This window comes from Platichthys flesus, chromosome 17 (assembly GCF_949316205.1).
Source record: "Platichthys flesus chromosome 17, fPlaFle2.1, whole genome shotgun sequence".
Lineage (NCBI taxonomy): Eukaryota > Metazoa > Chordata > Actinopteri > Pleuronectiformes > Pleuronectidae > Platichthys > Platichthys flesus.
The window spans coordinates 9,308,153-9,332,975 of NC_084961.1; the positions used below are offsets into that span (position 1 = coordinate 9,308,153).

Sequence of the window (24,823 nt, forward strand, 5' to 3'; positions counted from 1 at the left end):
CAGAAGAGCTCTATTATGTTCTTTATGGCTCTTGTCACTAATTGTAATAATTTTCCTGAAAACTACCTTTAGTTTTCAGGAAAATTGGGGGAGAGCGTGGCCTAGGGGATAGAGCGGGTGCTATTCAACAAGAATGTTGCCGGTTTGAATCCCACTCTTTCCCATCTGCATGCCTAAGTGTCCTTGGCAAGAGACCCTACCCCTAAATGGCCCCTCATAAATGTTGAGTGTATTAAAAATGTAAGTCGCTTTGGACAAAAGCATCAGCTAAATGACATGTAATGTAATAACTACTGATTTAACCATAATTTTCTATAAAAGTTGTCATTAATATATCATACATATTATATATTATGAAGTCATATTTTATTCTGTGAAACCATTGAGACCCACGTGGTTTGTTTATTGATAAAAGTGCGAGTCCTGTTTGTCCACGCCTCCAGTCCCCTCCCCTCCTCCTGCTGTTGGGCCACTCGACACATACTCGCGTCTGATTGGCTGAACAAATCTGTCCGTCGTCTGTGTTGACGTGGAAACCCGGAAGTGTCAGAGGGGAGAAGCGGTGTGTTGGCATCCTGGAGACATTTCGATCAAAGTGCAATAAAAAGCCTCCCGCCGCGGACACACGTGTCGTTATGCGGGGACACTTCCACTGAGCCACCCGAGCAACGTCAGCAGTGTAAGTATCTTCGTGAATACGACTTGCGAGCCTCCTCTGAATTGAACGGGGAGGAATTCTATTGAATTAAACAATAGTCTTGATTTAGCACTTCTGCAAATCACGTTTGTGATTCTTGGTGATGTTCAGCTCTTCAGAGAGACAAGAAAAAGTGCGTGTGCGTGTGTAGTTGATCTAAAGAGACACAATAGTTTCTCAATGCTGCCCAATGCAAACAGATCAGGAGCTCTACTTCCAACTAGGAATCACAACCCCCACCTGTGTGGTCCCATTTGCATGCAAAACCTTTCTGTTCCCATTTGATCATGTTCACTGGTCAAATGGGAACAACAAGTATTTGAAATGCTTTGTTGAGGCTCGACAAACTAAAAGGAACACGTCAATATCGTTTCCAAGTTTATTTATCTCATTCCATCCAGCCACAGCTGTAGAACAAACACTGGAAAGAAGCTGGTTCTCAGGACACGTGTCCACATACTAAAAGTTAAAGAACAATACACTCGTTAAAAACCTGATTTTGAATAATCCACATTCAACACCAGTGTGAGGGCTAAGACAATCTCCCACATCTCTAGGGCCTGAACGTGACGTCTCTATGTTCACTTTGTTTCTGAGCATGGTTCATTCCCCATAGATGCTCAGTTCTCTACTAATGTAAAATAGATAAAAGCAGAAAATCTTCACATTGGAGAAGCTGGAGTCAGAGATGATCACTCCCCATATTCCATCTTCTAAAACGAAGCCCAATCAAATGCCTCTTTCAAACAGTTTTATTTTCATTAACAGAATATGATAACTCCTATGACAGAATGATTTAAAGGCAGGACTCCTTTTAGCGAGTTGGATCTGATAAAGTGGGACTTGAGTTATTTCCCCCTGTTTTAGACCCAGACAGATATAGATGTTATGTTCTGATAACGATACTGAACCAGATATATCAGCCTATATATATATATATATATATATATGAAAAAAATATCCGCCACTGAAACCTTAGATGTTGCTATCAAACCTTATAGCAAGAACTATATATAACCATAAACTGTATTATAAAGAAATACAAATAAAAAAAATCTGCATGTTTTCTGCATTTTTGCATTTTTTATATTCTATAATACTTCATTTCTTTTTTTAATTAGACACTTGAAGCCAGATGAATGGAGAAGATCTTTTTTTTTGGCTATTTAACACATTTGACTCAGCGGGTTGAACTTACCCTTAGATTAACTTGCATGGTGCAGTGCAGCATGGTGCTACGGCAGGTTTAACTGTGCTGAGGAAGGAACCCATGTCTTTTAATCAGGGGAACATTGATCATGAAAAGCAATTATTAAAGTCAATGTCATACTTGCCGGGGCTATTTTAGATCCCCGGTAAAGTGAGATTATTATTAACATTGTTAATGACCAGAAAGTATCATTACTCTTGTCAGTTATACACGTGAGATGACGCAATGGTTAGGGGAATTTTACCAACAATACACTTGCCAGTAGATTTTTTTTTTTTTTAATAGTCAGCACACTTCCTTGCTATTTATACTCCACAGCTGCAAATTCAAAATGCACTCTAACACGTATGTAGAGGTGTCAGAGAGGAGCGACTACATGTGACGACGGAGGCTTGAGACGAACAAGTCCTCACTTTAGATACGATGTTGTGATTGCTGGAAACTCGGAGACAACAAACATTACATTCTGACAATTTCCTCTTTTCCTTTTGCCGTCCTCTCACTTCCTTTTAATTTGCTGACTCTGGTTTGCAGCTGCTGCAGAGAACAATAGCTGAGCAAAAAAAAAAAATCCTCTTTGTCTCCCGGCACCAACGTCATTTGAGATGTAGTTTGAAAAACAGTGTTTTTTGGGTTTAAGGTAGGATTCAGGTTTCCCGAGAGAAGCGCAGACAGACAGCCACGCTCCTTGAACATGCTAATTTAGTCTCTGTCCTCTATTCCCCTGCTGCACCTCCAGACTCTCCAGCACTCCTGTTCTTCATGGATGCACATACATACTTTTTTCCTCTTCGTATTCACCTCTCATCTCCCCCCCTGTGCATACCTGCTTACACGTTTCATTCATATAAATGTAGCTTTTCCCGATGATCATAAAATTTAGCATTATTTGTGTAAGCATCTGCTCGACGGATTTGAGATTTCCGTGTCATTGGAATACACTGGCCCGCCCCACTGACTCATATCTTATTCTTCCACAATCTATTTTAAACAAACACCAGCACTACTGATGCAGTGTGCAGTGAGTCAGCTTGTCTGAATGCTCCGGGAGACACGAGGATGTTGGATGGATGCGAGAAAAACACGCCCCGGCATTTACTCTGTTACACAAGCATAGTTACACACTCGCTTAGTTATGTGCGCGGCCTAAAGATACAATTTCTATTACTCCAAACTCTTTCTCCTCATGTCTTCCCCCGTGAGCCGTCAGGGTATTCAAAGACGGAGCTCATGGTGTGAAGGGAAATGGTGTTAGACTAAATGAGATGGATAGGAAGTGCACATACTGTGAGTGCAGCACACAGCGAAGGTGGTGAGAATGAATTTAATTACGTCGAGCAGATGCATGTGAAAGATAAACCATCTGTCTGATCCAAACGGACTCCTCTTCGCTATATATGATCGCGTATTAACTTAAATCCTTCCCGCAGATTTCACGAGTTATCTCCGGCTACAGTAACGGGAACGGAGCGGCGTAGTTGCGTTAACTGAATGATCAGGTGTAGCACCGAGGCCCAGCTGTGAAATCCTCGCACTCTGAAGGTTGTTTTTCTTCTCACGTCTCCTCAGGCGGAGGAGGGAAACGATGGGGAGGAAAGACGCCAGTGCGACCGGAGTGCCAGTCGAGCAGTACAGGAAGCAGATCGGTGAGTGTCCCGTCGTCCTGGTGCTGATCAATCAAATTGTTCATCAATATGAAGTTAGCCAACTCTGAAGAAAAACAAGTAACAGTGATAGTCTTATAATTAGATAATAACAGATTTAATGAAATGGTGTGATTGTTTGTCTTTTCTTTCTCTGGGCTCTCTGGGCCTTTTTCTAAACCAATCACCATGTGATTGAAGGTTTAAACAAACAAAAGTTGATTGAGCATCAATATATTGAAACAATAAGGTTTGTAAATCAGTTCATGATGCCTCTTGAGGGTTGACATGTCTTTTACTGGTTGTGTCTCTGCATTTACAACCAAAACTATCACCCCCCCCCAGCTTCATGTGGGCAGCCTTACCACAGCACAGGGATCTACTCGTCGCTCTGTCATAGATACGATCTAATGTCACTCTTAATAAATCATACACGATCCTGTGTTGCACTAAGCAGCCTTGCATCGGGTTCATAACCTGCATGTTTCAATCTGCCACTCAGCTCCCATCAACATGTATCAGGATGTGAGAATAAGCATTGGTTTCTTTGCACAGGCCTGGGAAGTTTTTACATTTCAAATTGGAACCGAATAGAAAATCATAATCAGACTCGCTGGATTATATACATGCTGTGGAAGTAATTACACTTGGAGACCAAGGCGCAGCATCTGAGGTCATTTAATGTATGGACAGTGCGCAACAAAAACTGCCCCCTTTGATATCATGTCAGAAACTATTTTGTCAAATCGTTGTACCAGCCTAATCCTGCTCTACTGTTTCCCCCATCTCTAACTTTACATCACAAAGGCCTAACTAAGGCAATATGGGAGGTATCAATCAAAAAGTTGGGCCCCTTCAGCACGCCAGCTGTGGTTGCTTGTAGAGCACAGCTCATATCATGTTTTTCTTTTGTTGTTTTTGTTTTCCTCTTATGGAGCGAAAACCAAAAGGTCGCCAGTGGCAAAGCTGGGTAATTGTAAGCAGCTATGACGCAAATGCAATGTTCTCCTCGTAGGATTCACTTCAGATCCCAGGAGTGGTACATCGTGCACGAGGACTCTGACTGTGTGTTCTTATTAGATTACATTACATCACATGTAATTTGGCTGACGCTTTTGTCCAAAGCGACTTACAATTATTACACTCAACATTTATGAGGGGCCATTTAGGGGTTCAGTATCTTGCCAAGGACACTTCGGCACAGATTAGATACAACAGGAAGGAGGTATTGGCACAAAATCTGAGTCATACTGAAACTCAGACTGTAGAAGGGGACTCATAAGTGAGAGTGGGTTCCTCCATAGACTTGGCAATAATAACAATCACAAGTCTAACGGGACACCTTGGATGTCGATGACTAAGTGTGTCCATGGTGACTCCGGAGGTCTGTGGAGCAGGTGCACCAGAGACGGTCCTCGTGTATTTAACATTTCCCTGTAGACTTCCACATCAGAAATATAAAGCTATCAAAACACTTTGCATTATCATGCTGTCAAAGTAACTTAATAGTGATTTTATAAATAACCAGAACAGCTTGTTTTAGAATACATGCTTTAGCTTAGGCCGACTGTTGGAGAGAACAAGAACAGTTCATCCTCACCAGTAAGCAAAAGACATGGCCTCCGTCCTGAAGACTACTGTGGACCCTCAGAGATGCTTCTGGAGAGGAGAGAGGATTTTATAGGAAGTGAGGCAAGCAGATGATTTGCTCTACAGTTTCACAACCCACCTGCTGAAACTGGGGTCAGTCATGACATTGTTGTGGTTCACTTCCTCCAGTCGACGGGTGTTTGTCGGCCCCTGGTGATTCACATCCTCTGACTTTCCCAAGTTTTACATTTCCCCAGCGCTACCTCAGTGTTAAAAGGCTCAGGAGATGTCTCCTGACTGTGTCGGTGCAAGTTTTTGATTTGGAACCTTCTTTACATTGTGTTTTTTTCTGGTATGATCCAGGACATTGTTTCACAGACAGGGAATAGCAGTCGTTTTCTCTCTCAGGCACATCTGTATTTTGAATGTCATGTGTAATCTTCCAGCCTTTAAGAGCAAGGGTCTGAAACAACAATGTGATGGCTGCATACGTTTTTTTTATATTGGGACAAGAAAATAGGATTATCTGGCCTTCGGATAACTACTCCTATCCTGGTCCTTAAAAAAAGATGGACGACGCGTCTCCACTTCCTCCCGCTATCCAGAATTTACCCACAAACATCCAGAGTAATAACAATGTTTCACCTTGTTTTTATTTAATTACAACTTCTAATCAACACTTAAACACTCATTAGTGTGACCCTCCTAAAACGACAGCAACCATCCTTTCAAATTTTATTTGACGGGACTTTTTAGTTTCGTCCATGTCCAAACAAATGACAAACATGAAACAACAAGCTCTTGTCCAACGGTTTTCCCATTTTCTTACTTCCATTACAGTCTTTTTCTTTCTCAGCACATCTCATCAGTAACAAAAAAATATGCAGCGAAGGTGTTGGGCACAATTTGTTCCCCTCTCTCCCAACACTTTCCTCCAAACCCTCAATTTGTACAATTTTTTCCTCCTTTTTCAAAAGAATGGCCATCAGGCAATTTCACCAAACCACTGTTTAACAGGGGGAGCTGGAAAAAAATTGAGAGGTGGGAAACGACAGCGAGGAGAAAAATGAAATCTTCAACTCGAGCATGGGGCTGGGTCTTCTGAGAGCTGGAATGGGCCACTCAGGGTAATTTAAAATCGCAATAGGGTGGCTTATTCACCGCACATCAGCAGTAGTCCAGGCTGGATGTCGAGCTGTGCCATCATCTCTGCTGGAGTGCTTTCGACATGTCAGGTGCCATCAAGCGGCCGCTGTTGACACGCTCTTTAAATACCATTATTAGGCCTGTTGTAATTGACCGCGCCAAGCTGCCCTCAGGAGAACGCGAGCTTGAGTGTTTTTACATGGAGGTGCAAGTGGTCACTGCTCAAGTTAAGATTGCTTCTGCTGCAGATAAAGAAACCAACAATTTCAAGTGCCAAATAGCTCATTATTAGCTTTTAGAAAGTGAAGTGAAATGTGATGAATTTTGAAATATTTCACTTCCATCTGTAGTAAGGCTATAGTAGGTGATCAAAGTATAGTTTTCAATTCTCTCATTTCAAAACTCATTATCTTAATTTGGTAATTTATATATGCTTAATGCTGTCAGATGGCAACTAATCCCTCTTAATCTAGGCTTGACCCACCAGCTTTGATTTGACCTCTCCTCTCCTCCTCTGACTTGATGCAAAGGACAAGGCATACATCTCTCCCATGTGTCTGGCATCAACCCTGCGGTTCCACGACCCGGCATTCTCTCAGACGCCAGGGATCTGCGCCATGTGGTCACCCCTACGATTTGGCCGCCGTGCCAGATAGACACACGAGCAGAGCAAAGCACGGCGAGCTGTCAGACACGCTGTCGGCGCCTCGCCCGAATGGTCCCAGGGTTCTCGGAAAGAGAGAGAGATGGTGGGCTGTCGGTCCAAATCACCCAATCACCCTCCATGTAATGCATATGCATGACGACCTCGTCCCCAGACACAAACACGTGTCCTGAATTCCTCCGGCATGTTGTGTGTTCCCCTTCACGACCCATTTGGGCTTGTTTCATGTAGTTTTGCCTTCACATCAGTTGTGACTAGCTTTTTAAACATTACAGCACTGACTGGATGTTATGTAGACCCTAGCAAATAAATGGCTATAGAGATAAGTTGTCTTCTTTACTAAACACTGGTGATTATTAAGATTTGGTAACCTTTCCCAAAGAAGGTTTATTGCACTCTCCTGAAATGGGTAGGATCAGTTTAGGTTCCAGAGAATGTAAACTTACATTATAGCCAGACAGCACTGCATGTGGCGCACACATTTACTACCTGTGTTTCTTTTCATTCGGACAAACTGCAATTCTCTGAGGTGTTGAACCCTCTTCTGGTGTCATTTTAATGGATGGATTGCGTGACACACAAATAACATACCTTTCCGCCCTCCTTCACTCACACGTGGCTAATATTAGCTAAGACCCCCTTCCTGCCACTTTATTCTGCGTAGAACAAAAGCTCAAGATGAGAACTGATCCCTCCTCAGTCTTAATTGACGCAATGAGGGAAAAACACGAAAACGCATTTAAGGGAATCTACGGTTAGTGGCGTGGGAGGCGAGGGCCGCTCTCGCTTCTCTCTTGTCCCCCTGACACGACAGCGGCGATAGCTCCGGTGAAAGGCGCTCTCAGGGAAGCCTCTCAGCAGGCTCTCTCGGCCACCTTGCAAAGGGCTAATGCTCCTCCGAGACACGGCATTGTTGTCGCTGTACCGGAGGACAGTGATGCCTTTTCAGCGTGGCAGACACAAGCAGCGAGGGATGGGAGGACAGCGTGTGGCCCGGCGTGTACAGATAATTGGTGACAGAAAGTGTCGACAGCACCGGTGCAGCAGGGGGAACAGCGATGACAAATAGGAGAGCTCATAATCCCAATGCAATATCATCAGGGCTGTCAGTGTGTGTGTGTGGGCTTTTGTGCATGTGTGTGTGTGTGTGTGTGTGTGGGAGCCTATGTGTGTATTTGTGTGCAGGCTGCAGACCCACGGTAAAAAATAACCACAAGAGAGTTATACAACAACATAACAATACCTTACACAGTCAAATGTAATTCTCCTGCATTTTTACCTCCATATTCACAATGAATACTCAGTGAACTGGGTTTTTTATACCATGAATGGAGAGAAAGTACGACTGCATGTTTTTTGAAGCGTTTTATTACCATTATCATGATTGCACATATGGAGGGCCTCTATGTCCACATATAGGATGCCACCGTCAGTTAATTACCCCTTTGCACGTCTTGTAGCCCCCTGTGCCTGTGGATTGACCGAGCACTTTAATAGCAGTTGAGTAGGAGTCACACAGGATTTACAATCTGTCTTTATTGCAGCCATTGGAGGCGATTTGCAAGAAAATGTAATATTTGTATATGTTGTATTGTATATTCATTTTCATACATTTCTCTGTTAATTTTGACACCACAATGTATCTGGCCCTGGATTCTCTCCTTTTGAGTGTCGGTCTCACGATGTTTTGATGTAGCTTCAACCTCACATGATCACAACCAGCCACTTTGCAGTGTGGAAAGTCCTTCCACACATTTCTGTGAATGGAGAGCAACCCGAGGTGCCCTCCAATCAAATTTCCACCTCTCCACTTTCTGACAAGTGGAGGAGACATCCAGTGGCCCTCCTAATGAATTCCCACCAGCTCACTGTCTGCTCCTGGCAACATGTTCCCCATTTCTATTAGCCCTCCTCTGAGTCAGAGGGAGGTGGAGGAGGAGCCCGTGACCAGGAGGGATGGAGGGAGAGATAGCAATTGAGTGCAAGATCTCCGAAAAAAATAGAAGCACGGGGAGTGAGATGGTTGTAGAAGAGACAGAGTGTGTGTGTGTGGTATGCAGGACTGTCTTTGTGTCTAGAAACACAACATGCACACAAATCATCTCTTACATTCACTGTTTCCAATCCGCCAGATGGATTTGGACGTTTTTACCTCCTTTCGCTCCTCTTGTTCTCTCTGTCAATGCATATGAGGCTTAATTAGGTGGAGGGTAAAGTGGAATCAGAGACTGAGAAAACCTTGAAGCTGATCCAGGGGCTTGGTCTCTGTCTGTCACACGCATACTTGTGTATTTGTCCTCAGTATTTATGAGGATTAGTCACGGATTCACTGCACATCTCTGTCAGAGATTCATACCTAACCTCAGCCCTCGCCCTAATCGTAATCAAATCCTGTTAATCCTCAACAGACGTCATCTTTAGGGACTATTGTATATATCTATTATATCACATTATATTTAAATAATATCAACTCCCCATCTGAGTTCAAATGGTTTCTCTCAAAAGTAGAAATATAAGAAGACACATACACACATGCCAAGCTGTTGCCTTTCCACCCCATTGTTAGCAAAGTTCCCTTTCCTGCAGTGTGTTGCGTCTAATTAGGCCAAGACAGCCAGCTTCGCCTTGTGTGAAGTATACACACACACAAACACAAACACAAAAACAAACACACACACAGACACACACAAACACACACACACACACACACACATACAAGATAGATAGATAGATAGATTTACCCAAAATCAAAATGAGAGTTGAGTCTAGGGGGAGGTCCACCAATCATGGGTGAGAAAAAAATGTCTCTTCGTTTGTGATACGTGTGCAGAAAGTTTACAGTAATAATAATAATATTTTTGCAGTCATTTGATTTCTGTCTTCCTATTTCTTCTCTCTCTCAGGTAAGCAGGACTACAAAAAGACAAAATCGGTCTTAAAGGCCACACGGCTGAAAGCTGAGGCGAAGAAGAATAACTCTGGATTCAGGGTGAGACTCAACTTGGACTTTCTGTTTCACATGACTGACGTCTGTTATCTGCATGTCCTCTTCTCTCTCTGCCTGCCTGTCCGTCTTGGTCCATCAGCTCATCTGTCTCCCTGCCAACCATCTCCTATCCATTTCTCTGTCTGCCTGTTTGAGAGCGCGTCTCACTAGATCACATTCACATCCTCGACTCTCTCACAACTTATTTCTAAAGACCTAATGGGAATTTAGCAAGATACATCCACCTGGACTGATATGACGGGGGCCCTGCCTATCTGCTGAGGATCTGTGCAAAGTGTTGAAAAGTGGGATCTCCCTGGAATAAAGTTTACAATCCTCTAACTTATCTGTAAGTAAGCCGACATAAATCACAGCTTTTCATCACGCAGGGAATTCCTGGAAGGATCAAGTTTTAAAAGAGCATCGGGGGAGGGACGGGGAGGGAAAGTGGGAGAAGTAGGGGAATACAAAAAGCAGAGCGGAATAACCGACAAAGAGAAAATAAGAAGGTGATAAGATAGAATTGAGTAATGTGAAAGTAAAGGGAGGTGAGGGTGTTGCCAGGGCAGAGAAATGGGTCTCTCTCCGTTGCTTTGTCACACCGCAGCGATTAGGAGCGGTTGTGCAGGCGAAGATGGATGACACCACGTTTATCACTCTGCCTGCGTGTGCTCTCCCTCGTTCATTTGGCTCAGCAATCAACAATTTTACCATTCCAAGGTTGTTGTTTTCTTTTTTTTTTGCACAGAGCAACTTCCTGCAAATAAAATCTACAGTCTGTGGGGTTTTTTTTTCAGAATTTTCTTTGAAATCGAATGAAATCAACTCCTGAGTGATTTTTATAGTTGTTTTCGAGTGAGAGTTGGGAGTAAATAATTAACGTGTGTCCGCTGTTATTTTTGATAGTTTCTCTTCCTATGCAACATTCAAAGACCGGCCCCAGTTCCATTTCCCCTCCAAGCGTTGGATGGTATGTCGTACACAGAGATGAACAAATCAGAGTGGGGATTAAACACTGGGTGAAATGGTCAGGTTTTAAAATATGCATCTCTTAGACACGCAAGGCCTCATTAGGCACGTCTTTAATCCAATTAGATTAGTCCATATCTTGAAATATTGATATTGCTCATGAATAATTCAGGATTTTTTTCATGCCCAAGACGAGGGGGGGTTGTCAGAGGTTGGATTAAAAATACCTCCGGGACGAGGATATTAAACCGACACAGACCTCTTGGCCCCCGAGTTCCCAGATGTAATGGATATTTGGTCACGCTTGCTTCTTTAGTGTTTTATAAAGTTGGGATTTTTACACAGCTCTGATGGCGAACACACACACACACACACACATACACACACACTACTAATTCGGTCAAACTTTGGCTTTTGGCAACAATGTTTTATATAGACCTGTTGCTTTATGCGTAAATCTCCTCTCCTCCTCTTTTATCTTCTTCTTCTCTGGTTCTCTTCTCTCCTTATCCTCCTCCTCCTTCTTGTTCTCCTTCCCTGGGTAAGATTTTTGGGGATTTTGGCGACAATGGTTTGTACAGACATGTTGCTTTCTTCTGTCTTCTCCTCTCCTCTCCTCTCCTCTCCTCTCCTCATCCTTCTTCTTGCTCTCCGTCTTCTTCCCTGGTTAAGATGCTGGTCTCGGATGCAGCTGGCATCTCAGAAGGGCCAACAGACATGGCGGGCACGGAGAATGCGGCAGCTGCCAGGGCAGGCTGTCTCAGGGCTGTCCCAGTGGCGGGGCAGTCTGGAATAAAGTTGGCAGACAATAAGATGGGAGGACTGGGAAAAGAGCGAGCGTGGAAGGGAGAACTTCTGTTCCCCGCAACAGTGATCTTGTCAGGGTTGCACACAAAAAAAAAAACGCTGACCGGAGAAGTTGAGGAAAACAGCCACCTGTTGCACAAGAGCATGTTTTCATACACAAATGGAGTCGGGTGTTTTTCTGCCGTGGTGTCCGTTACCTGGATGCCAAGCTGCGGCTCTTTCTGAATGCTGGTGGATGGCTCGAGGTCACGACCAGCGGAGATGAAGGACCTGGCGGGGGGGGGTCTTGTTCCAGTCTCTCTTCGGGTTGCTCAGGGAAGAGGAAGCACCTTGGAAGTCGCTCCAGCTCACGAGCATGCAGCACAGGAAGCGGGCCTGCTGTCTTGTCTAATTGGCACACTAGCCTTCTGTTCAGTTCTGCACTGTTCTCTCTCAGTCTTATTTAGCCGCTGAGCCGAGGTTCGGGCAAAAAACTGCTCATGGAATTAGCCGAGGATGGAGGCTACCAGCTGTTATTTGTGAATACATATATGGTAAATATTACCATATAGAACAGAATTCTAAACATGTTTACTTGTTTTATGAATCACGCAATTTCTCAGTCAGTTTTGTGGTGGCAATATGCATAACCCATTTGTTCTGGCACGAAGCTGTAGGTTCAATTTTAAAAGGACGCCATGGGGTGAAAACATAATCTCCAGGGTGAAGGTAATAAACTAAAAGAAGTTAAACGTTTCAGTACAAACTGTGACGGATGCTGTGTTGAAATCCTGGACCCAAACTGCAACATGTGCGTCTGAAGCCGACTTCTGGATCCGTTATCGGCGCTGGCCATCAGGTTTACCAACTTTTTAGTTGGTGAGCAGCGGTGCCAGTGAGCACATGGGAATCTGTCGATTTTATTGCCTTAGATGCTTTTGATTTACTATGAGCTTCATGAAAAGAGTTGAGATAGATACGGCTTCTCCTGTTCACAGTGGTTTTTTCTTTTACAAGTGTCTGTAAAGCATTCGGAAGTACACGACTATATTATACTACAATTGTATTTGTTTCACTGAAGATAATCAGATGTCAACTCAATGTACATTATGACTTCTAGTGACATTTCATAACAGCTGCTATGGTGACTGAGAGTTGTGTTGACATGATTAGCCCATCAATCCATCAGGTGACAGAACATTATGAAAAAAGTTTTACAAGTGTTTTTCCTTCTTTGGAATAAAACAGGTTATTTGGAGATGTACTTTTGAGTTCTGTATAGTTATTTTGCAATTTTCGAAATAGTTGATAATTGAACAAGAAGGGCGGCACGGGGGTGCAGTGGAAAGCACGATCGCTTCACAGCAAGAATCTGTGTGGAGCATTTTCTCCCTGTGTCCGCGTGGCTTTACTCCGGGTTACTCCGACCTCCTCCCACACTCCACAGACATGCAGAGCCGGGTTCAGGTCAAGACTCTAAATTACCTGTAGGTGTGATGTGAGCGTGTGAATGTTGTTGCCGCCTCTCGCCCAATGTCAGCTGGGATTTGCTCCAGCTCCCCCCCTGAGACCCTCAAAGGATGATCAGTATAGATATGGTAAATGAGAGATATGGATGGATGATTCGTTCCTTGTTATTTGGACAGATGAGACATTCTTACCGTCCTCGTTTCAAATGCAGCAGCAGTTGTTTGTAGCTTTGCGTCTGTGGGCCACCTACATACAGCTGCAAATACACCGAGCTCAGTGTGTCGCCACATACAGACTGACCTACACGTGCACTTATAGCACACAGTCCAGCCCAGGAGCAGAATTAAAAGGCGAGTCGAGGGGATGTCGAGCTGTGGCTTGTCACCAGGATGACAGAGACCCAGCTCCCAGCATGCCGAGTGTGCAGCAGCTGCCGGGGCTGAGAAAGCGGCATGCTGAAGATGATGATGTGCCTGGGCCCCATCCAGGGATCTCCATCAGAATGTGGGCAGAGAGCCTGTGTGTTTGTCTCGAGTGTGTGTGTGTGTGTGTGTGTGTGTGTGTGTGTGTGTGTGTGGGCGCACATAAATGTGTTTTTCGAGGCGATGCAAGAGTCAACACAGTGGGCCACTCTCCTCGAAAACAATGATCTCAATCAAGTGCAGGTGCTTTCCACCACTCGAGTGTTTTCACCAAAACTCCTCCAGCTTGTTTTCACCGACAAGTCAGTGGAACCAGCTGTTCTCTCTCTCTCTCTCTCCCTCCCTCCCTCCCTCCCTCCCTCCCTCTCTCTCTCTCCCTCCCTCTCTCTTTCTCTATCTCTGAAACCCGAAGCAAAAAAAAAGGACTGGATTGTAATCATGTGCATCCGTGTGTTTCAGCGGAACGCTCACCTACGTCAGAAGCACAGCGTTCCCTCTCTCGCGATCTGCTCGACAGAATTACAAATGCTCCCCTTTGTCACGTTCTTTCTCAAAGCTGCGAGGGAGCACAATAAAAAAAGCAGAGAGAAAAAAAACAATCAAGGCGCCATGATTTGATAACAATTCTCTTTTTCTCTGAGGCCCCGGCAAAATAGAAAAGTAAATCAAGCGGTGGGAGCCTGGCGGTTAATATATGAAACTAAAGTGCATGAAATTTAAAAGTTTTCCAATTAAGCGGGGGACTTAAAGCTGTTTGGAGGCTGTCGGGATGGAGATAAATGTGGGCCGAGGCTAATGAAGACCAATGCTGCTGATGACTAGGCACTACAACATGTACACAGATAGCCGAGGACGCCGTGACGCCTTTTAATTGTCGTCCCCACCACCACCACTACCCCCCCCCTACCCCCCCCCCCTCATTTGTGCCAGGCCTTATCTCCGACTTGTTTTCTCCCTCTATTGTTTTTCATTCTCTCTCCTCTCTCCCGCCACTGGCATGCATTTTCAGTCGTCTGTGTTTGCTTGCACCGAACTGAGGTTTCCTGAAATTGTCATTCTTTTTTTTTATTTGTCGTGGTTCTTTCTTTCTTGTCTTGTTTACGTCTTTCCTACCTGTCTTTTCCTCTAGCTGTGACCCTGTATCACCTCCGTCCATTACACGTGAACACACAGCTTAATGGGACATTACCGGGCTGATTCTCTTTCAATTATTTCGGGTAGTTTCCCCCTCAAGTGTCGCTAAGACGCCATTAATAGAAGATTGAAATTATAGATACCATATTCAAATGAATGGGAAAGTGGTCTCTGACATTAAAGCCCCTCGGTATCTGCAGAAATTAAACCTGCACGTTATGAATGAGTGGGTTTCGGACCAAAATCCCGTGTTTTGAATTCACTTGTCATGTCCTGTGTATTGCCGTGGCCCAGTTTTCATGTCAAAACTTCCATTTCCATCTTCAATTTAATTTTTATTTTGAATAACCTCCAATCAGACGGTACTCTCCACCCTCCTAAAGCCCTCCAAGCTCTCCAGTGTTGATTAGAAAGTTTGCTGCTAATGAGTTCTCTTGATAAAAGAGTAACTGGCATTGTTCAATGCTCTGAGTGGCCCTAATGAAACTCCAGCTGATGAAGATTGTAATCGTGCGAGCGCCACATAATGAACGAGCGCTCCAAATTCCCATTTTCAAGTTGAACGCCACTCCTCTGGAAAGCCTCAATTTGTTTGACAATTAACCAATAGAAAATCTACGCACAAAAAAGAGAGGGAGAGAGAGAAAATAGGCCGTTTCGTGGAGGAAAGTTTAATTTCACTGTAGAAATGTCAGGAGACTGATTGCAGATAGAACAGATTATTATAGAGCAGTCACTCAACGGTCTTTCTCTTGGATGTTTTGCTCCGTAGTGTGTGGATGTATTTGCATTCTGAGGAAACCTGAAACTGATTTATTATTCATTCTCCTTCACAAATATGCAAAGTTCTGTCGCACTTCACTGAAATTAAACCATACAAAAGCCCGTCCAGGTCTTTCCTTGGAAAAACAACTGTCGTAAAGATGGTTTGGAATATTCGCCTGTTCTCCTCCAGTAAGGAGATGGAGGAGGTGTACGTGTTTTTCATTTTAAGAACCTTGTTTTTTCTCCTCTCCCCAGGACGCGTTCCTGGTCATCGCGGCGATCGCGTTGTTTGTTCTCTGCATCTACGCCTTCTTCTACCTCAACCTGAGCACCGAGCTCAACCTGGACGGGGACGAGGATTAACAGGAGGTGGGCCGCACGCCGGGAACTTTCTTGGTCCATGTTTACAGCCACAGAAGCATGTCCAGGCTGTTCAGTGTGTGAGGAGGACACACCAGGACAATGAACTGCCTCTTCAGGAGGGAATCCAGTAGACGATGTTAGTTTGAGGCCACTTTTGAGATTTGACGCGCGTTTTTGTATTGTCCCTTAATTTTCAGCATGGGAGCCTACTATGAAACTGCAGAAATGATTGTACTGACATTAATTATTTTTAAATTCATAAAATAGAGATAGAGCCTCCTCTCACGCACGTCTTCCCAGCCTGAGCTCTGTTAATCACATTCCGCCGAGTCACGTCCCGCTGTTTTCTCCACCGATGGAAAAATGTAAATCTCCCGCGGAACCTCTCGTCGCGTCGAGACAAACACCTGCCTCACATTCCAGTGCACAACCCCCCCCCCCCCCCCCTCGCGGACAGCCGCAGATCGCAGAGTGTGAGATTAGAATCCACAAAGCCCTCGTCCTGATTGGACACGTGTGCGGAATACAGAGATGCGCATTGTACCTGCAGCACATACATGCAGCACTTAGGCAGACGTCCTCGGGATTAGCATGACAAACACGAGGGCTGCTCTTTCATTGGAATGGAAATTTACAGACGTGACTGACGCGTGTTCCTCATAAGGGACAGCTTGATGACTTCCCCCTTTACAGTGTGATGCATCTCTATAGAACGAGATATCACGGTTTGTTAGCGTCTTTCTTTTGAGTCCACAAGCCATTTTGAAATTATACAATATTTGCATTTAATTATCACTTTCTGCTGCAAGCAAGCTTCCAGGACATTCCAGCCCCGACTAGCAATATCTGTGCTGTTTTATAAAAGCCAATCGATGCATTATTCTGGAAACGTTTTTTTTTTTAATGCATAAAAGGCCGTTACTAAAAAACACAAGAGAACATTGTGACTCCTCTCATTCCGAAACATGTTTTTCTTCTTTTTTCGTTTTTTTTTCTCCGCTGAGCCTTTTTTCTTAAAAAACAAGTCTGTGTCTCGATTGTGTTCCGGGGCTCGAAACATGAGACCGATTTCGTGCTTTCAGTTTTCTGCATTTTCTCCCATGACCCCCTGACCTCTAGTAAAAGACCACACGTCAAAGAAACCATTATGATAAGCACGCACCCGCACCCTCGCCCAGTGGCTTTTATCAGGCCTCGGTACATCCTCAACCCCCCCCCCCCAGCCCTTGCATGTGTAACAATAGACAGCCCGGGCCCTTATAGACCTTCATACATGACACCTGTTATCTCAAAGGTCAGCGTTACCAAATACAAGAGCTCTGGCATCAGCGCGGTGAAAAAGAATCGCAGCACCACCAGCCATGTTGGGCAAGATGAGATGCAAGCTATTCTTCACAGTGGTTTAATGGTTTAGTGCTGTTGTTGAATTGGTTTGAATGGTATATACACACGCTACAGTTTGCCTTGGTTCAGTTACTGGATACTGTGTGATGGCTTTGCAACTACATTTCCATAATATTTCTTTTGTTTGAATTGATTATAAATCAAAAGGATGAAACTCTTTATCCGGAAACATGTATAATGTAACAAAACTATTAAAAAAAACTCCTTTCAGCTTTGATTATTTTATTTGAATGAATGTTTTGGGATGTTGGTTGTCAAACTACCTGTGTGTGTGTGTGTGTGTATGTTATCTTCTGGCTGTGTTAAAGAATAGTATCATGTCAGGTTCCTTTAGCTCAAAGGTTCATGACCCCAAATGAACCCGGCCAAAGATTTGCAACCCCCATTGTCCCAAAAGATATGGATAGCAGTGACTTCGCGAAAGATCTTCACCTACGTGCACATGTTGCAATGCTTCCTGCGTTTGTTATCACACGGAGACAAAGATAGTCGATAATTTTTTTTGACTTTTCTAAGACTTTTCTAATGGTGAAAATATGCTTATTTTGATTATACTCATACTCTGATTCAGACAGATTTTTAAATCCTTTCACAAATCCAAAGCCACCCGTGTGTCAAAGGAATTACTGCGATTGAAAATATTAAATTATATGTAAGGAGAGATTATATTTGAACAGAGTTACAGCAGATCTGGTTTGGCATAGTTAAGACAACACCTCGACATTAACTCTAACTACCGGTGATGTTTTATTCTTCTCTATTCCTAAAGGTTTTATATTTAGCTGTTAAACGCAGGTGTAGTCGTTACGTCGAGTCTTAAAAGTTAATGAATAAAAAAATCCTAGCGTCGATTTACTTTTATGGGCTAAAAAGCTCGCCGTTATTTCCTCTTACACGGCTTTATTTCCAGGCTATAAACAACCGTGTTCTATCAGTGATGGGTTATTAAATCGTATTGACTTCACCGGGCTGCGTGTCGTGTCACGGCCTTTCCTGATTAAGAGCAAATCTGCTGGAGCGGGTCAACGAGTCGGAGCGGAGGTGTTGACGCAGGATTCCCCCCCCAGCAGCAGCTTCCGAGCGTTTAGCGCGACCTCACCGGTCTTCAGCGGGAGAGTCGGAGCGCGCTGAAGCCTCACCCACCATCCTGTGACAAATGAGCCCCGACGCCACGCACCCCACTCCCACTCAGTAGTCACGTGAGGTGTGTCACCAAGAATAATTACACTTAGCCCGAAAACGTGGTCATGCACCAACAAACACACACACACACACTGAAAAATCTCTTAATGTTCCCTCCACCTTTCCCACACTTGGAAATATTCTGGAACATGCGTGGCCGTTAACCGAGACATGAATCATAATTAGGGCTCCCGGTGAACCCGACACCACGCGCTCGCAGCATGCTGGCTTTGGCTTGCATGCTGTTTGCGTTTGAAATAGACAAACACGTGCATTTTGTCACATTGTGTGTCTGCGCCGTGACGTCGTGTGAACACAAGGGCTCACTGACCTCGGGGCGTATTTTCTGTTTAGTTTCTAAGATGGCGTTTACCTCTGTTTTTTGGGGCCGTGTGTATGTGAGCGTGCAGAGGGCTTTTGCAGTCACATTTCTGTCTGTGTGTGTGTGTGTGTGTGTGTGCATGTGTGTATTTTCAATATTCAGAACCGTGCCTGTAGCCATGCTCCAGTGGAGCGCTCCGTCTCTCTGACGGACCGGTGAGGAGTGAGGAGGGTCAGTCCCGCCAGGAGCCCATTTAGTCCCTATCTCTATCAAACACACACACACACACACACACACACTCTCACAGTCCCTCTGCAAGTCACTCTGACAGGGAGACTCATGGCTCCCGCTGTCTCACACACACACACACACACACACTCACACACACACACACACACTGCTGTGCACCCATTAGGGAGATGTAGTGAGGAGACAGGACTGATGATGCATGTCACAGTCGGCCTACTGCTCCTATAGTCTCACACACTTCGTCTCCTGTTCTTCCCCTTCTCGTTGATCTGCTCGTTTACTGCACGTTTCTCACTGCCTCTGCCTACCTGCTTAAAGATGTAAATATATAGATGTCTATCATGTAGGTGACTTAAGAGTCTGAGTGTTACAATGGCCGCGGACGGAGAAGATGAAATGTATATTTGGAAGCTGTAGCTCATTTGATAACCTACAGATTTATGTTATTATTTGCGGTGTGGACTGGGCCTGTTCTCCCTGTTCCTGAGTGGATTCTCCGGCTGCCTCCCACAGTCACCTAGTGTTAATCGCAGACTCTGAACTGACTCTAAGTGAGAATGGTTTTCTTTCTCAGTGTGTTGACCCTGCGACACACTGGTGACCTCTCCGGGGTGGAGCCTACCTTCACTCCCCTGGCAACCGTCAAAGGACGACGAATCGAGACGACGGGCGGTTGGATGGATTATTCTTGGAAGATTATTATGCTGCAACCTTTCTGTTGTCTGATAATCTGATATTCCGACAAAAAATATGTCGTTGACCTACAACTGTGCTTCCTCCACGTCTGGCCCCTCCAACCAGATGCACGTAACAACGGATTTAATGCGAAAAACAACCGAGATCACTTCAACGCTTGAACTTGACAGTAATACTTTGGTGTTTAATTCTCGGGCCGACCTCCGCTGCCGCTGTGTCTGTTATGAATGCATTAGCAGGATTGTGCTGTGCTGTAGATTAGGAACTCCCCCGCGCTTTGTGAGGTGTGTGGTAATGCCAGACTTAGTGGGTTCTGCTGCGAATCACATCCTCCCATCGGCGTCTTAATCCCTGATGCGCTGCCTAATGACACAGAGACCGAGGAGCTCGGTGGGAGAGCCGGGGACAGGCGGGGGGGTGGTGGGGGTGCAGGGAGAAAGTGACGGGAAAGTTCTTAGATCTGAGGTCTCCGAGTCTGTGGATAGTAAAGTGTAACTTTGTCTCATTGGCTGCGAGGCGAGACGTCGCTGATCCGTCTCTACGAGGGAATGTGCATGTTTGAGCTTTTTTTCATTTGTGTGTGTGTGTTTACAACTGCCGCATCCATAATCTGTGTCTTGAGCGGATTGAGCAGGTGCTCAACAGGTGTGCTCTCTGATACCAGTCCCTCTCCATTTGCCTGTCTGTCCCTCCATGTTTGCACACGCTCATTGTGTTCTTCACAGAAGAACACCTGGGCTTTACCGCACCTGGGCTGGTTGCCCAGTCCTCTAACAGTGCGCACACTCACACACACACACACACACACACACACTGGAACACAGCCAGTTCCTGTTACCGGCTAAAGCAGGAAGCAGCAGCTGACATCCTATCCTTCAGTTCCCAGGAGACTCAACACCTTGAGTAAACCATCCAACTCTGAACCACTCGAGACCCACACATCTGGGAATCAGGCCTTTAGTACACAGCAGTTAAATGGAGAGGGAAAGCACTGAGGAGTGTGTTAGCACATTAAACTAACAACTACTTGGGAGCTTCTGACGGATTCGCTGAGGCTGATTTGTTTTGGGCGGCCATTTGTTTTTTTGCCTTTCAGGAGTGGTACATCATCGAAAACAACAGCGTGCAAACCCCGGCTTTCTGAGCCTGTTTCCAGTGAATGAGCCTCGGTGGCAGAAGCTAAACTTGCCCATGGCTTTGTTTTGATCAACAGACTTTTCACAGCAGCAGACATGACTATATTTTATAAAAAAATTAAAATAACTTTAAAGCTGTCTTCAAATGCTTTCGGGAGTTTCAGGATTATTCAGTACCTGCATGCTTCTCATGGTAGAAAGGTCGGCCCAGTGGGAGGCCTCCAAGAAATTGAGTTTTTGTGTTTCTCGCTGTGCTGGTTTTTTTTGGGGGGGGCCGTGCACTGGTGCGCGGTGGGATAACCTGAGGGAGCGCCACCACCAGGTTTCCCTGTGGTGCGTCTGGTTTGTTGTGGTTTTTCCGGGAATATGTAAGAAGATCTCCGCCCCCCCCCCCCCCCCCCCCCCCCCGCTCCCTCTGTGAATCGCTGTTCCAGAGAGCAGGCGAGCACTGTTGCATGCTGATGCATTCAAGTAGGATAGTGGCTCGCTTGATATTTCCTCAACCATCGGGCTTTCCCATTAGCACCTAGTTTAGAGAAGGTTCAGTGATTTAACCATTTCACTGGTGCAATTGGTGCGTTCCTCGTGTTGTCACTTAAAACTCTTAAATGCCATTGTTAACGTTAACGTTTTTGTTTGTATGTGATTTGACTATTTAAACACGGTGGGTGCAGTTTTTGAAGTAATAATGTCAGATTTTTTCCAACAGTCACAACAGATGCAGACTTTAATACGCACTTCATGGGTATGTGTGTGTATGTGACACATTTAACACATGTGGAATAAAAAAACACGACGGTGAGCTGACAGCGACAAAACTAATTCCTTGATCTAACCGATTTGTCTGGATTCCACTCCTAGATGTAATGGGTTAGTCCTTGAGTCAAAAGCACACAAACGCAGTTGAAAACCTAACCTCCTTAGCAGAGGTAAAGTGCCTGAGCTCTTGACAAATACAGTATCGCCGATGAGGAGTAAAGCATATTTGAGATTCACCAAACAAGTGTCCACTTTGAAGACAGTCTGCAGGGTCTCACATTTTGAATTGCACCCTTTTTGACTTCAGATGAAACTATGCTGTGGCCACTGGGGGCAGCACAACAAGCTGTTAAGATTATACTGACTTGTTATCACATCCCGTAGTTGATCTGTCTAATCTGTTAGCAGCCAGACAACAGTTTACACATCCAGCCGACGCAAAACTGTGACTCTAAATATTAATTTGAAGGAAAATTTTGGCCACATCATGAATCTACTTTTTTACATCCACTCACACTCTTTTGATTCTTTTCATTTTGTTAATTTGACATTGTTTGGCGCTTGGTGCAACTGGAAACTGGAATTTACGCTAAAAAATTAATTTCAATCTCAGTTCAAGCTTTCTTTTTCTTCTCTTCTTCTCACCCCCGCCCCCACCACCACCAAACAGCAGCTGCTGAACAATTAGCCGCTCTCCCGTATTCACGCTTTACGGGGCGCGCGGTTGACCCGGGCAGGAAACCAAACCCCACAGGAGCGACACATTAGTTACATCAGAAGCACAACCTGCATCATTAGCAGTGACATTTCAACGGGGCTGAAGCAGCCGTCATTGTGTTTTTGGCAACAGCAACAATGGCGGATGATGCATGGGCTGAGACGACGGTGTTCCCTCTTCGTGGGTGAAGCAAACATGGACAGGTATCACATGACGGTGGGGGTGGGGGGGGGGGGGGGGGGGGGGTAACGAGCCGGAACGCGGGGCTCAGGATTTCAGTGCACGTCAGCTGTACGTTGGCGTCTCTCAGCGGGTACTGGTCCATTTCTGTTAAGGACCGTATCAAAGCCTCCCTTCTCATTACTGTCCTCTCTAATCCGTACCTGAGTGAAGACTCTCGGTGGCATTGATCTCCCCGGGTCCCCGGAGGGTGTTTACATTTCGAGACGCGGCTATGGAAGGACAGAGCAGCTCCTTGGTACCGTTTTCAAAGTGGTTGAGTGGGTCATCAATGTCTTTGATTGAAAGGGAGCCCGAGCCGCAGGACTCGTAGCCCGGGGGCAAGGAGGGCAGGCACACACACTCGCACACACTTTCTTTTCTCCCGCCTCGTCTTCTCTTTCGGCGTCCCACAAGTGCACACACTGCCCTCTCTATTTGCGCGCCACTGTCCACTCGCTGTCTTTCTTGTCCCCTCAAGCCGCAGGTCAGCGGGGGTCAGGGCACATGTCATTCAGTCAGAGGGACATTAGGGGAAGAAAGAGAGTCATTCAGAGAGGACCTTTCTCTTGCTGCTCGTTTTTCTCTCTCATCCCAGCACCTCTGCCACTCTGGATGATTAGTGCCAGAAAGCCTCTGACACACAGGAGTGAGGCACCGGACCAAGTGCAAACATGTCTTCATGGTTGGATTTAGAGCGCCTGCATAGACTTGGTGTTTTGTGCCACTTACAGCTTGTGAAGAAAGATCCCATTAGAAGTTGGTGTTTAACATTCTCACCGTTCTCATTGATCTTGATAGAAAAAAAACAACATACATTTTAGGAGAGCTGACATTTATGAGTCTGTGCACTTTGGTGCAGCTTGATTTCATTTAAGGGGACGGCTGCACTTTGACTGTCATTCTACTTTGAAGTAGATTGTGGCTGCAGGGGCTGCAGTGGTGTCCTTTGGTTGACCAGTCCATCATTTTGTGTTCAATGGATCACCACAAAATCTGCTGACTTTAATATTCAGCGGCACATTTAGCCAGAACATGTACTATTACCTATGATCAAATATCATAAATTCAGAATTCCTACTAGTGGGATAAGAAGGCCCTAGTAGAGTTAAACTGTACAAAGCTTATCAATGTGTGCCTCGAAGTTGTTGTGTATAAAGAGCTTGAAGTTATCACAGAATCAGCTGACAGGCGGCTGTCTACACAAACACAGTGGCACAGTGAGTGACATGGCAGTTTACACAGGTGTTCACTCTGCAAAGGGGGAAGAAAACTTCCTGTGATATTTGCATTTGACTTCTAAATATCCTCCTCTAGCACACACACACTCACACACACACACACACACACACACACACACACGCACACACATGCATACACACCCATTGTGAGTGAGGAAGGGAGACAGCAAGCTGTCAGGCCTTAGGGCTAAAGTGGCATTTACACAGACAAGCCTAATACCAATACCTTTGTGAAGGACAACTCTTATACCACAGTGGGTACGTGCCATTCAATTTAATACACATCAGAGGACACTGCGTGTGTGTGAGTGTGTGTGAGTGAGTGTGTGTGTGTGTGTGTTTGTGTGTGTGCACATGTGTGTGTCAGTAACACACCTTCTTTTAATGATTGGATTACAAAATACACACCTGTGGCCTTCTCATTAGCAACAGTCTCTCTCTCTCTCTCTCTCTCTCTCTCTCTCTCTCTTTCTCTCTCTTTCTCTCTCTCTCACTCTCTCTGCCGAGTTGATCCTGTGTTTGTCTCCACATTGTCCATCTATGCATCAGGACTGTTAAGTCACATGCTAATTGCATCACTTGCCGGTTTGTCCCTCCATCTATTTAATTATAAATAATATATTATATTATTATATATTTGTTTATGATATAAGACGCCTTGTAGTACAAGTCATGAATATAAGTCGGGTGCTACAGAGTGAAGGAGTCTTATCACGTGTCGAGACGAGAGATGACTGACCAGGTGGAGGAGTCAGAGTCACAGTGGAAAGTAAAAGCACCTATTTGTCAACATGTCAGAATGAATCTGAACGCAGAAAGAGAACTTGATGATATTAATGAGGAAACCTGCAATCTGTGTCTGATGAATGAGGACAACATCTGGAGGCACGCTCTGAGAGTGAGACTATGAAAGACAGATGAATGTCTATGTGAAAGAGAGAGAGAGAGACAGAGAGAGACATAGAGGGAGAATTTATTTTCTTAAAAAATGTTCTGTGTATTTAGTAACACCATCATAAGCAGCCCTACTTTAACCTGACCTTCACACTCTT

The 24,823-nt window shown here is 44.9% G+C and overlaps 1 protein-coding gene across 1 annotated transcript; it reads left to right on the forward strand.

Moving 5' to 3' along the window:
• The first annotated feature begins 534 nt into the window (after positions 1–534).
• triqk (triple QxxK/R motif containing) lies at positions 535–17,459 on the forward strand. The gene is made up of 4 exons (XM_062409995.1): positions 535–679; positions 3,477–3,553; positions 9,854–9,939; positions 15,738–17,459. Exons 2-4 carry the CDS (start codon positions 3,493–3,495, stop codon positions 15,843–15,845), a joined length of 255 nt encoding a protein of 84 aa, XP_062265979.1. The 5' UTR covers positions 535–679; positions 3,477–3,492; the 3' UTR covers positions 15,846–17,459.
• The last annotated feature ends 7,364 nt before the right edge of the window (positions 17,460–24,823 follow it).

Excerpts from the sequence above, each read along its gene's own strand:
- triqk (XM_062409995.1), top strand. The coding sequence starts at position 3,493 with ATGGGGAGGAAAGACGCCAGTGCGACCGGAGTGCCAGTCGAGCAGTAC. Across the intron at positions 3,554-9,853 it reads GCAGTACAGGAAGCAGATCG|GTAAGCAGGACTACAAAAAG; the intron begins GTGAGTGTCCCG and ends TCTCTCTCTCAG. Across the intron at positions 9,940-15,737 it reads AGAATAACTCTGGATTCAGG|GACGCGTTCCTGGTCATCGC; the intron begins GTGAGACTCAAC and ends TCCTCTCCCCAG.